The following is a 14354-nucleotide window of genomic DNA, read 5'->3' as shown; positions in this document are numbered from 1 at the left end:
TGGGATGAAAAATGGTTTTAGCATAAATTCTTATTTTTAAGAAAAAAGTCTATTCAAGAAGATATGCTTCCTTGAACAAAGATTATTTTTCCTACTGACATTTTTTCTTAAACAGATTTTCTTTCCTGCAAGACAAAAAAAAACCATTTTATTATCTTTATTTTATTTTGCTTTCTTAAAATCTGTTTTTGCAGTGTATGGGCATTTTTGGTCCAAAATTTGCCTCTTTTAAAATGTTTTGACACTTAAGTAACCTTCTTGATTCGTCGACCTCTCACATGCCTTCAATTTAATGGTTAAAAAATAAAAGTTATTTCTTTATTAATACATAAGTTTTCATACATTTTTACTCATCACAAAAATGGCAGAGGTTTCAAACTTTTTGTGAAAAACAATTACAGAAAATAAAAACAATTACAGACAATAGAAAGACTATGTGCATCATGGTATTATAATAATAGCATTTGGATTTAACAGAAAAGTGTTCCAATTATTAATTGATGTGGTATATAGACACATCTGGACCTGATTCTTATTTTTTTATTTTCCTTAATTGCTTGAGATTGAAAAAATAGACCTGTCAGGATGAAAAAAACTTCACTTCTTTTTTATTGTATTTTGATCTTTTTCTGCGCCACAATGTCATGAAAAAGCAAAAGCTCAAACTGAGGCTTTTGACAGCAATATTATGTTAGATTTAAAAACATTAATTTGCTTAATTAATTACAGGTCATTGATAATTAATTAATCACTCAAAAAAATTGCATGACAGCATTAATTATTGCATAAAGCCTTTATTTCGAAAATACTTTCTAACAATGCTTTTATGAATGTGAAATTTGTCGTAAATTCATACCATTTTTTTAAATTACAGTTGTTATTTTTAAAATGGGAAATAACTTGTTGGAATTCAATTTAAAAATCTGTGTTTAATTTGCTCTGGGAGGAAAAATAGGAAGAAAATAATCATAAACTGGCTTTATTTTGTTTACTTACGTGAATGGAGCAGAGAGGCGGGGCGTGTTCACTCTTTGACCAATAGTATAGCCATTGCGCCTTGATTGACGTATGCGTCCACCAATAAGTGATCGGTACAGCTGGACAAGCGCGACTGAGACACGTTTTTTTCCTCTCAACGTTTTGGACGAAAAAACGGTGAATTTATTCACTTTTTCTTTAGTGCCACGAAAATAACGGACTGACGGAACACATTCCTGTTCTCCTAAACACAAAAACTCATTGATAGAGCGGCTTTCCGGTGACATTGGGACCGGGGAACAGCCGTTTGCCCACCGACAGCCAGCTGGTTTTCGGAGCCCTCCCTCCTCCTTTGGACTTGAAGTTCAGCGGTGAGTGTTTTATTTACTGGTTTTATTGGTTCTTAAAAAGAGGAAACTGACCTGGAGGGAATACAAATAAGTTAAAAAAAATGATACATGTACAGAAATGTTAAGCTTTCCTGCACAGGCGCCCATTTCCCCCAAAATAATTCACTGAATCTAAAGCAAAAAAGCTGAAATATCAGCTTAGAAAGAATGAATTAATAATATAAAAACAAAGAGTCAAACCATTTTAACAGGTATGAGATTTATCAAGCTTTTTGTTATATTATGACTTATTTTGAGTACAACCAGTTGCTTAAAATGTACAAAACTATATTAATTGGTGAGTCTTTAATTTTTTAACTTCCAAAACATTTGTGAGCCTATATGTTTTTATATATGTAAACTTGTGTTTTTGTTGGAGAGCTGTGCTTTGCATCATTATGTGTTTGTGTCTGCAAGAGTTTGTAATAAAAAAAAATAAAATCAAAATAAACATTTATGAGCCTGGCATATGGTGCATTTAGGGACCCTTTCTCAGCCTCAATTTTTTTTAAGTCAGTTAAATAAGGTCTTGTAAAAAATAGGTTTGTTAATTTGAATCACAAATTGTTTTTCATCTTTTCATTTTTCTGTTTAGATGTTTATATCAAAATGGAAACATACTTAGAATAATCACTATTCTTTAAATGCATCACCCTAACAGTCCACTGTGTAATTCACCCCCCCCCCCTCCTATATGATGGTAAAAGTATCAAAATAACTACGTTCTCTTTAATAAAATCTTTGTTTTCTATGAAAGACCCATTCAGATCTTTGTTTATAAAATCGTTCCCAGTGGTGTTTTTTAATTATGATGATGCCGTTTTTAGCTAAAATGAAAGAATAATAAAAAACCAGTGTCATTTTCTAGAACATAGTTTCTGTAGAGTGGCAGGAGTTCATTTAAAATCTACCTTAAAATTGAACTGGTTTTCATTCGCCATCATACCTTTCTTTAGACAATCTCCTACTGGCTAACAGCCCCTCACACCCCCAGCCTAACAAAACCGGTGCAACAAAAATTGCTACCAATATTGGAGCTATTCACCTGTACAGTTTAGAGCCAGATGTCAGCTCAGACGAGGAAACATACGTGGATCTATTTGTCTGCAAGTGCGTGCATCAGAATGGAGCGGAGCAGGGAGCTTGCAGCCTGCCGATTGTAGATTTTTCCTCAATAACCACAAGCTTTTCCAAAGTTTTTTGTCCGGTTCTGATTCACAACAATTAAATCTAAAGAAACACTGAGAAGTGTTAATGTTGAATTGGGCAAAATGAATTCAATCTTTCATTCTGGCCGTTTCTTTCCTGCACTAAACAGTCACGGTGCATGAAAATCTTTTAGGCTTTAGTTAGTAAAATCTGCCTTTCCATTTTTTTTTCAATTTGGTTACATCAGTCCAACTTAAATGAAAGATCACCACCTTTTAAAGGATTACAGAATCCTTGTTCAGATGGACCAAAATTCAGTCCTGCATCTTTGTGGAGTTAAACTCAGCATGTTGTGGAATTAGCTGAATGGCTGAAACTTTGCTAAAAAATAAGGCAGCAGGTGTGCACCGTCATTTACTTGTTTTCACTAAACTGATTTGAAGCCGATTTAAAAAAAAAATAAAAAATAATAATAATCTCTGCGGTTGTCCCCATCTGAATAAGATGTTATCAAACCCTAATATTTCCAAAATTTCCAAAGATGCAAGTATATGTTTACCTGTTATGATGATGTGATTTATTTATTTTTTGTATTGACGTTAATGTGGATTGATTTGTTCGTGTAACAACCACCACAAATGGTTATCTGACCTGGTTCCAGTTATGTTTCATTTTTGGAAGAGCTTCAAACAGGAAGTCAAAGTAGCTGGATTTCCATTGACTATGAAATGCGCAAATTTTCCTTTTGGAAACACGACAAAAAAAGTTTTTGTCCTTGGAGGAGCTGGTTTTTGAGGCATATCGAAATTGCCATATTTCACAAAAAGGCAATGGAAACACCCCCCCCCCCCCCCAAATTAAATCAGTCATGTGACCAACAATGGATGTCAATGCGCTTCTTGGTAGGAACTGGTTGCCTTGAGCACTGCACAGCGGGCACCACAAGAGGTCCTACAGCGTCACATAGCTCATCAAAAGTTGAGTGTGGTGTGTGGAATTGTTGGATCCACAGCTCTTCTGTAAAATTACCAACCACAATTTCCCCAAATCGCTTGATCCGTACCTGCTCCCACGTGTAAGGAGTTTGCCGCTCCATGGCCTGAATAGGACGCCAACATCTCCTTTAAAACATGACGCTAGTGCTGTGGCCGAAATTTGAATGCATCTGCTGTAAATCAAAATAAAATTCACATCTGTGTTTCTTGATTAATAATGATTTGAGCTGAATCATCATTCATTTGTAGCTAAGATATTAAACTTATTAGTTTGTAACGTTAATATCAAGGATTTTAGCTAAAAAACAAACAAACAAACAGTTATTTTACACCGGTAGTAGTCTTTGGAATAAATACTGTTTAAAAAAACACGATGTATGGACTATCATCTAAAAATTCAGATCTCATCGCAACTTGAAACTTTAAATCTTAGGTTTTAGAATGGACATAATGAGATGAGTGTCTATGATTTAGTGAGTTTCTGCTCTGAGTGCTTCTGAACAAACTCTTTCAGTGTGGAAATCATTACTAGATGTGAAAAACTAACCTCAGGGGAGGAGGAAAAACAGAAAATATTGTTCATTCTGAATGAGCTTCACAGTTGTTTCCATCTGTAATTCCGTAAAATTGGATGTTCAATCTTAAAATTAGCTTAGTTCGTAAATTAGCATTTAAACAACGTTTCCTGGAAATTAAACAATTTATTCTAACATTAAAAATTGCACGATTGTTTTTTTATATATATCAAAATAATTTGTTTTAGCTTCTATGACCCTAATGTTTTTGTACACGTCGCCACACCGCTATATATTTCGTGAACGCCCCCCAGACCACGTGACTGGCCCAGCTCCGTAAGGGTAGCACGTAAGCTAACGGGACTTAGCCAACCCGAGCTCCGCTGACTCTCGCAGCACAGGAGAAAAAAAACAACAACCCTCCACTGGAGAAACGACGATAACGCACTCTCCGTTGTGCACTTACACTTATAAAACACTTTTGAAGTAAATAGCACCAGCACCATGCCAGGTAAATGGACCCAGTTTGGGGCATGTCGCGTTTTGCTTCGGCGGCGGTTTTAATCCGCGAGCTTGTTTTGTTGACCTGCTTCACGGATGCTGCCACGCTTCTTTAGCTGCTAGCTAACTGAATTAGCACAGCCCACTTTGTTTGGCCTCGGAACACTTCAACCGCGACCAAATTTGAACTCGAATTGTGTTGACATGTAGTTACTGTTGACTGCAGCGTATTTATTGTCCAAAAAAGTAGCGGTTATTGTGGTTTTTGCGTGGAGAAAACGTCATTTTGTTCCCTCCCGAGTGTTACCCTTTGTTGTTGCGGTGAATGCTAACACCTTAGGCCCCTTTCATTGACAGCGCAGTATCGTGTGTCTGCTGCGGCCGTTCTTTAGCCACTTAGCTTCAGCTAAGGCTATCCAGGTGGGCCTGCACACCTGACTTTAGCTCGTTAGCACACTAAGCCACGATGACGAGAGGCTTCGAAGCTTTACGGTTGCGTCGCATAATCTTTAGGGAGTCTTTTTGTGGTAGTTTAAGAGTTTCCGTCATTTTATTAACATTCTGCTTTTACTAGCTTTGTGTTGTTGGATTTAGATATGTGATTACCTTTTTTCCTCTTCTTTCTAGAAAAAAAATCTTTCTCACGTGCTGATATGTGTACATAATTTTAGTTTTTATTTGAATAAATTCATTGGCTAATCAATTTCAGCAGCAAAACAAACCACGTCGTGAGTTTAGTGGCGTGGATCTTGACTTGGCTGGTATTTTGTTCTGGTCTTCAGTTCAGGTTTGACAATGTTCTCTGACAAATTTACTTAAAGATTCAAAGATAGCAATTGTAACTTTTAAGTTTTTAAGGACCCACTCTAATGAAAATTGTGTTTTTTATAACATGTTCTTGTTGATGGACATTGGGTTTCTGAATTTCTTTATTCACATTGTAGCAAATCAGAGGCAGAAAAGAAATGCTATTTGAAACTGATTGTAGGTGTGATGAAGAAGCTACTACGGCAAGCCGCGAGCTCCCTGCTCCTCTCTATTCTGATGCATCCACTTGTAGATGCTTACATTCATGTACGTCTTTGTTTTCCTCGTCCGAGGGTTCATCTGGCTAAAAACTGTACAGCTCTGATATTGCATATCATTATTTGATTCTATTTTTTCTTTAGTTATTTTTGCACCGCTAATGTTATTTTGGGATTGTGAGGGTCTGTAAGCGAGCAGGAACGATGGTAAACAAAGAAATTATGGGGCCACAACTTGGTGGTTAAAGGTTTTTGTCTGTCTTACTTTGGCTAAAAATGGCATGACTATAATTATAAGACCTTTGAGAACGCTTTAAACAGATTTAAGCTGCTTTGAATCCACTCGAGTCCCTATTTCCTCTGCATAAACTGTTGCTCCGGATCATTTACAGACTATTGGAGCCTGCAGACGTAAACAGACACACCTCTTCTTGGTTTACAAACCTAGTTGGATTACTTATGTGAATTCAGTCTTTACTGAAGTGCAAGTGGTGCAACGGCCTAATGAGCTCTTTTTTTTCCCCTCCCCTCCACTGCGTTACTTAACTTTTTTTTTTCTCTGAGGTTGGAAATGCAAGTCAGTGCCTGAAAGTCTAATATTGCATACGTGTTGTATGCTGTTGCATCAGGCTGACCATGAATCTTTGCCCCCCCCCCCCCTGTTTTCTTTGTCAAACTCTCCATTCTGAAGTTAGATTTGAGTCATGGTGGATTTAAGAGGTTAACTTATGAAATAAGGTCACAACTGAGTGTTTCTGTCCCGGTAGCCGCAGATGTGTTTTCATTCATGTCGTGTGTATATTTAATATTTTTAACTCCTAGAATTTTTCCAGTTTAATCTTGAGAAGGACGACCTGAACATTTTATGCATTGAAGCTGAAAAATCTGAGACAACAGTGAGTACAGAACGGCTTCAGACTGATTTTTCTAGGATGTGATGTGATTACATATATACCCTGAATATTTTCTGCAGTATTTAAATGCTTCTAGATGCAGATATTTGGATTTGTAATTGATTTATTTCAAGCAATCAATACAAAAGTTGATCAAAGAAATATGTACATAGATTTATCAAACTTTGGATGATCAATCACAATTTGAATGAACCATAAATAGACATAGTTGCATACAAACAATACAAGATGCGCTAAATCCATTATTTGAGAAGTCTGTCAAAGAGTTTTATTTGCTTTAAATGGAGTGGAAGGAATCAAATTTATGGTATCCCATCCTTATTTTGGTTTATTGTTTTTTTAAACTTATTTTTATTTACATAGTTAACATAATCAGGTTTGTTTCTTCTATTAGCTATTTATACCTCACCAGTCCAAGTTCAGATTGGTCATTTAATCCACAAGTAGAATTAAAATCAACTAAAGAACAAATGGGACTTGGAAAAACCTTGTTAATGTTGAGTTTATACCACTTTTTTTAAGAGATAAGATCAGACTTTATTTATCCCACGATGGGGAAGTTCTTTAATAAAATGCTGGTTGTCGAGTTTTTAAGTGGGTTCAAATGTAATGCAAACACCCTGAAGGATTTACGTATTTTTAGGAATTAAACACTCTTCTACTAAAGAAAGATAAAAGCAACTATTTGGGAAAAGAGGAACCAAAAGTTTGTAGTTGTTGAATTTCATTTCCTTAAAATTTCACACATTGAATAGTGTTTACTTTCTTCTTTGTTTATTGCGGCAAAAACATTGTAGCCTGAAAATATTCTGCTTTTGGTTGTTTTGGGGCTTGTATTCAATCAGAAGATTCATAAATCAGAACATCCTTGCATATACCTGAAGGTGGAATGAAGAATTATACCAGGGCAGTCATGTATTTGACAAGAACTTGGGGAGAGGCTACCACATCTGTACTAGTTTGAAGTCCCTTTAGCTAAAAGTTTCTCCTGATTATTATTTCCCCTTTAACACTGGAGAATTCACCGCTCGCCCTTAGATAACACGCGCTCTTTAACGTGCAGTAACTCGCTGACCGTTTATGCGATCAACGTGACTCAGTTGATTTCTGACAGGGAGAAAACTAAAGTGTAGCATAATAGTGTAAGACTGCGTTTCTCCGCTTCAGAATTAATTGGAATTGCGTTATTTGCGTAAACATCGAAAAAGCTACTGGAGTCGAAAAGATGTCAACATTGGGTTAAAGGAAGGAAGTCATTTATTGTTTGCATTGACTTGATAGTCCTGGATTTGCCTGTCGGTGCTGCTTTGTGTGCCGCGTTTTTCCCGTGAACCTCTGGTTAGTGATGTTCTGCTAAGTGGTGGCGCTAGTGTCAGGTCAAAATAGGCTAGTTTGACTGTTCATTGACATCAAATACTTGTTTGCAGGATAGTTTAAGGGAAACGCTGGGAGACTATATGATGCGCCTGCAGGTATTCGAATGTTTCATGCATTTAACCTGCATTGTTCTGGACCTTCATGTGAGACATGTTTACTTTCTCGTCACTTGTTTTTTGTCCGTTTCTGAGAATTTTCCGCACCAGTTTACTTGGAGTATAAAAGTGGTCAGACCAGTCCAAAACCCAGTGACTAAAGAACCAAAAATTCAGTGGAAAACTTTGAGAACATCCACTCCACCTTAAAACATTTCAAAACAGCTCAATGGAAACCGTTTAGAGAAGAGGCGGCAGACTTTTGGCACATGTTTTTGTAACTTAAACCATCATTTTGTGCATTGTTGTATCAGCTAAACCCCATCTTTTCTTTTTTTGGTGTACCTGCTTTGTCTTTCAGAACCAGCTGAGATGAGTGGTCCTGAGTTGGCCAAAACACCAGGAGGCGGCGCACCGGGGAAGGAAGGAAAGGAGCCGGTGGCCAATGGGCACCCAGGGGAGGGCACCGACGTCAACCCCTTTGCCGAGTACATGTGGATGGAGAACGAGGAGGAGTATAACAGACAGGTGGGCTCTCATGCTGACTGTGTTTACAGTGCTGCCACCATTTTTTCCTCTGCTTCTGTTGACAGATTATCATCATTTGGTCTCCTTACGTCATTTCTACGGTGGCCCTGAAGTTCCAATCACTCAACAGAAAAGCGTACTAAAGATCCCAACGACTATTGAAAAAAGCAAAAACATTTAAACATTTCTTTAAATCAAAACAACATTTTAGGAACCAGAACACAATTCCAAAAAATGAAACGGGTTTTGGAAAACAAAAGTAATTTCCAGAAATCAAAATGGAAAAACATCGCTGATTGGATGAGGGCATTTATTCATCATTTCGACTGAAAGTTATTTGTCACAAAGCGATACTGGATGTGCTCCCTAATAATCATAAAACTTGTATTGGTATGCAAACATTTAAGACCCACTCCATTAAAAATCATCTTCCAACCAGCGATGTCCCATTCCTGCCTCCTTCAGGTTCTTATTGTTTCATTTGTGAACATTTCGTTGTGATTTTGTTTTCCAAAATGTTTCTTTTTTATGTTTTTTAATTATGTTTTGGTTTCTGGAATTCTGTTGTGATTTCTCAATTAAAAAAAATAGTGTTGCTTTTATAACTGTTGTGATTAACATGTTTTTGTGTTGAGTGATTTGTTAGTTTGATTTGGACTTCAGGACAGCCCTAAAGGATGATTCAATGAAGTTCATTGTGTCTATAAGTTCTATTAAGCACTTAAATTATTATTATTATTTTATTTTTTTTCCCTGTGTCTGATAAAAAATAATTTAAGTGCTTAAGCCGTAAAGGATGATTTTATCTTATCCATCTTATCTATTCTCTTAATCTATTTTCTCATCTATCCTATCTATTGTCTTACACTCATCTATTTTTTTTTTTCATACATTTCTGCTTTTAGGACGTTATAGTTATTTCCTGGTTTCCTGTAAAAATCCATTCTGACGCCAGAACTTTGTGTACCAAATGTAGGAGATGTTGAAACGTCTGCATTGAACTTTAGCTACCGTATGTAAATGAAGAAGTCATTTGCTGTGCCTTCTCCTTCCTGCATCAGGTGGAGGAGGAGCTGCTGGAGCAGGAGTTCTTGGAGCGCTGCTTCCAGGAAATGCTGGAAGAGGAGGACCAGGACTGGTTCATTCCTTCACGCGACCTCAACAACCAGGGGGTGGGCCAGCTGCAGCAGCAGCTCAACGGTCTGTCGGTCAGCGACCACCACAGCAACCTAGAGGAGGTGGCGGTGAGTTGAACGCACCCGACACGCCTCCGATGCATCCATCTTTGTCCTCCTCGTCAAAACCAACTGAAGATTTTTTTTTTTCTGTCTTTACAGAGGAAGAGCATCTTGAATCCCGAGGCAAAGGAGTTTGTTCCGGGGAAGAAATACTAGGAGTCGCCCTCACCCCCATGGAGCTTCCACACGCGCACCAGTCCTCACACGTTATCAGAGACTCCTGTGGCCACGGCTGCACACACACACTGATTCCAACGCACACACATCCACTCTTGAAATCAGTGGCGTGTTGGCAGGCCCAGTTGGGGGGTGGGGGGGATTTTTTTCTTTTTTTTTTTTTCCCTTTGATTTTTTTTATTTGCTGTTTCTTGTAAAAGGAGGGACGTTGTGAACAGGGGTCGGGGGGGGGGGGGGTCATACCAGCGCTGCCCCATCACAGGCGCTAGCTTAGCTCATCATCGCATTTCCCGTTGTATTTCCGCTAACGGAGCACGCAGATCTCAAGCAAGTTTCTTTGGAACTGTGGCAGCTACCCAGGAGTGAGGACAGTAATAAACTTCAAAAGTTCAGATCACAAAAACTTTATTTTTTAAAGGAGAGAAATAAAAAAAGAAAAGAAACCGCATTATTTTCTAGGCTTTCTACTTTTGGGAACACGAACATCAGCAATAGGTCGAAGGCTTCTGTGTCGCAGAGGTTGGAGAAGTACTTGCATTCCAGGAGACTTGACTGAGTTTCTGCCGCGGCTCTGCGGCGCCATCTGCCCCCCTCCCCCAACCGCGAGCGCCCAGGTCCTCCGTGTCCTCGGCTCCCTCGCACGTCACAGCTTTTCTGCATCTAAACATGGCGGGGTCCCGTATGTCCACACGCCCCCTGACACCTTTTCAGTCCAGCAGACAGGCATTTTGTGGCTTAAAATGATTCCAGTTTAAGTGGAAACCCAAGTCTATCTTTGCTTACAGTGTTTAAGAGCAGAGCTTCTAAGTGTTTGAAATCATGCTTTGAGTTTGTACATAACCGAGGTCAGGAGGTTTGGATCCGTTGGTTTTTCGGACACTTTGGTTCAGATCCTGCAGCTTTGTTACAGGGTGAAGGAACGCGGCCGCTGCCTCCCTCCGCCTCCAGCACATCAAATGTCCGTGTCCAAGTCGACTTTTCGGCCCAATTTACTCCCATTGGGCATCCGGGTGTCCATCCAGGAGAAACTTCTCACGATAACAGTATTTGCTCCTGCAACTCTTTAATCCTCTTTGAGGATTTTTCTTTTGTGATCTGAGTTTTCTGAGGCATCCGTCTGTTTTTGGTTCATGTATCATTAAATTGAGAGCAAATGAGAAGTCAGAAAATTGTTTTTTTTTTTTTTAATTTCAAATTCCCCGATCAGCAACGATGAGCCTTTTTTTTGTTTTTGTAGGTCATTCATGTTGGCAACAGCTGTGGTATTAACTGGTTTTTCACTTCCTGGTATCCTGTTCACAAACACTGGACAGTTTGTAACCTGACGTGGAGCGCCATTTCCCACCTGTGCTGCTCGTCTGGCGCTCAGTGCTCCAAACGTCTTTGGTTTAAGGTGGAATTCCCTCGCGGTGTTGGACCACAGCCGTCAAATGACACCCCAAGGAGGCCGATCGGAATGCCCGGCAGGTGGATCGTACCACAGAAAATGTCGTTTTGTTTTGGGTTTCTTTCCCTCCCCGACTTAGATGACAGAAGCTGTTTTAAAAAGAAGCAAAGGTTCAGAGTATCGATTTCAGTACAAATAAAAACAATGAAAAAAGAGGAATAAAGATGCTAAAGACAAACACGCTCTGTGTTTTCTTTCTGAAGCTCTGGACACGCTGAGCATGTGATGCGCGTTCAAGAACAGGCCAGTTTAGCTCATGGTATTCACACTGGACAAGCATGGAGGGGCTTCTTCATGTCACAAATGCATTCTTTTTCATCTGCTCCTAAATTAAAACGATTGGGAAAAAAGACTTTCAGAAATACAATATTAAGCTTCCTCATCAGAAAAATGGATGGGTGGGTGGATGTCAAGTCAATCACGGTAAAGATGCTACACGTGAGATGGTCGAACCTTTCTGCCCTGAAGAGATCTCCATGATTTAGTCAGTGAAGCTCTGCTGCCCCCTTGTGGCAAAGGGAAGAGCGGACTTTCAGCAGGCGTCACCCTCAATACATCAACCACATAATCTAAGACACTTAAATTTATGTCAAATTACTTTTAGAGTAATCTTGTGATGATTGTGAACTAGTTTGACGATCAATTGTATTTAAAAAAAGAAAAGAACGACTTTTTAAACTCCAATCACAATCAGGAATCAATAGATAATTTATCCATAATCCCACATATTTGGGTTGTTTTGCTGCTTACTAAAAGTGCTAAAGCCATTCAAATACTTAACAGTAAACGACGAGAGCATTGAGTGCTGATGGACAGGACTTTTTGTTATCAGCTCTGCTTTGACAAACAGAAATGACCGTTCTGAAGGAGCTGACTTGGCAGAATAACAGGCCTGACTCCTGCTTTAGTGGGTCTGTGTGTGACGCTGCAGGCAGATGAAGGCTGGGATTGTCACTTTGTTCCAGAAAGTTTTGGTTCAAACTCCCAAGTGTGACCAGTATCTGATCAGGGCGAGGACGTTCCAAGGGTCGCTTAGAAAAATGCTATACTGGCTGCAGAATAAAATTGACAAATACATTGAATTTTACTGCAAAAACAGCCCCATAGAAATGAATTAAACGTTCTTAACTTTTGAAGAATTTTCTTTAAAAAAGAAAAAAATAAATAATAATCTGCCATTGAAGTAAGAAAAACAGACTTACTAAAGATTGTTTTTAGTCCCCTGGTTGTGGCTCCAGCGTACCACACGGTGATGGAGGAGGTGATGATGGATTCAATGATGGTCGTGTAGAACTGCACCATAACTGTTTCCAATCAACGGGTGAATAAGTTACTCTGTAGGCTTTTTCTTTTTTTTTTTGGCACAGAAAAAGGTTCTCTATGAACTGAACTCAGACGGGTGACTTTTGATCTGAAAATACTACAGTCACAGCAGACATCGCACAGCTGCCCTCATCTAAGGAGCTTTGGCAACTTCATTAGTAAAAGATCAATAAACTGTAAAAGTCCCAACTAATGAGAAGCAGTCAGTAGTCCTGTGTTAGTGCCGGTAAATTAGAAAGGCCTCTTAAACCAGATCAAAACAGTGAAAGTTGCATCAATTGAAACCCTGTTTCTGTCTTCTCCTGGTTACTGACATTCCCTCTCCTTCACACAAACAATGAGCCTCTTTATTTTAGTTTTTTAAAACCATGGAAGTCATTCTGCTCTTAAGTGTTCATCATCTAAGCCCTGTGAGACATCTTGGGGATGTAAAGATAATGCTCCATGTCGCCAGAAAGGTCCTCTATTGTGATGTCATCAACGTAGGCCCGTGCTTGTTCTGAGCCCGATCGAGGTGATCCTGCCGGCAGCGCAGACAAAGATGACAAAGTTGAGCTGCTCAGAGTTCTGCATCTGTCCTCCTGGCCTGGCAGACCCTGTTCACACTCGGAGATGACATGAAGGAAAAGTCCTCCACAGCAGCCCATCCCTGTCGAGAGGCCCTGCAGCTGCATGGGAGTCCACCGTCCTGCCCGCTCTCGTCCTGGACATCTGAGCACGCGCCGTGAGAGCAGGAGCATGGGACATGTGGGCTCTCTGCACAGCTGCGACTGTGGAGCTCAGGTAAAGTATCTGGAGCCCTGGACCTCCACTGTGCTGCAGCTCCACAGTCCACTCCATCACCAGCACTTTTTTCATGACCGCTCTCCTTGCACAGCCAGACAGGTAAAGAACTGGGAGCCTCCCACCTGGGGCCAGCTGCAGCAGAACTCCCACTTCCATGCTGCGTGTCATAACCAGAACCAGCCTCAAACCCCAGAGGGGCGGAATGGGCGGTCAAGGGAGCAGGGGGAACCACAGGAGCAGTCTTCTCATCGACTGATGGATGCAGATCTCCAGGCTCTGGCACAACCAAGAGCTGGTGTTTCGGACACCCACCAGATGGTTGCAGTACTGAGGCCGTGCTGGTGGTGCAGTAGGTGAACTTTGACAGCTGAATCGGGCCTTTGCTGGTACCGCCTCTGTAACACTGACAGGCCCGTGACTCTGGAGGCGTCATGTGTTTGGGAATCGGACTGATGACGTCAGTGCCTCACCGCACGTCACTGACTTAAACAATAACAGCAACAGATGTGCCGCAGCATTTTATTTGGACTTCTGAGAGTAATTTACTACATTAGAATAACAATAGAGTGATCTGAAAAAGATCTGAAAAATACCAAACTTCAAATAAAGAGAACATTTGAAGGATCTTTGGTGAATTTGTCATATAAACAATCTATTAAAATTATTTTTAAAAATTGACCTAAATAATATTTTTATTTGATTTGTATTCTTGAACTTTTGGACTGTAGAGAAAACAGTTTTGACTTTGCCTAGCAGGTTTTTTTTTCTTTGCCCCAGATAACCCAGAATTTGTTTGGTTTTGTACAATTCCTTTTAAGGAATGTGATATGAATCAGCCTCTCATTGTGTTTTTGTTGCGTCTTTTTGTTAGTTCCCTGGAGTCTCAGGAATGAGTCAGACTGAAGAAGAACGAGGAG

At 39.6% G+C, this 14354-nt stretch overlaps 1 protein-coding gene across 2 annotated transcripts; it reads left to right on the top strand.

The window, feature by feature from the left end:
* Positions 1 to 1053: 1053 nt before the first annotated feature.
* Positions 1054 to 11506, top strand: paip2b (poly(A) binding protein interacting protein 2B). 2 transcript variants are annotated; one of them, XM_011487423.4, is made up of 5 exons: positions 1054 to 1155; positions 1247 to 1349; positions 8300 to 8466; positions 9528 to 9710; positions 9804 to 11506. In XM_011487423.4, the coding sequence occupies exons 1-5, from the start codon at positions 1069 to 1071 to the stop codon at positions 9858 to 9860; spliced, it is 597 nt and encodes a 198-aa protein (XP_011485725.2). In that variant the 5' UTR covers positions 1054 to 1068; the 3' UTR covers positions 9861 to 11506. The 2 variants fall into 2 exon arrangements, with proteins under 2 accessions (XP_011485725.2, XP_004079745.1); XM_004079697.5 differs by lacking the exons at positions 1054 to 1155; positions 1247 to 1349 and adding an exon at positions 4354 to 4537.
* Positions 11507 to 14354: the final 2848 nt, after the last annotated feature.

The sequence above is a fragment of the Oryzias latipes genome, chromosome 18, assembly GCF_053564925.1.
Source record: "Oryzias latipes strain Hd-rR chromosome 18, Olatipes_Hd-rR_3.1".
NCBI classification, from domain to species: Eukaryota; Metazoa; Chordata; class Actinopteri; order Beloniformes; family Adrianichthyidae; genus Oryzias; species Oryzias latipes.
Note: the sequence above shows the minus strand (reverse complement) of the source record. Positions and strands in the feature narration are given on the sequence as shown.

Excerpts from the sequence above, each read along its gene's own strand:
- paip2b (XM_011487423.4), top strand. The coding sequence starts at position 1,069 with ATGCGTCCACCAATAAGTGATCGGTACAGCTGGACAAGCGCGACTGAG. Across the intron at positions 1,350-8,299 it reads TTTGGACTTGAAGTTCAGCG|AACCAGCTGAGATGAGTGGT; the intron begins GTGAGTGTTTTA and ends TTTGTCTTTCAG. Across the intron at positions 8,467-9,527 it reads AGGAGGAGTATAACAGACAG|GTGGAGGAGGAGCTGCTGGA; the intron begins GTGGGCTCTCAT and ends TTCCTGCATCAG.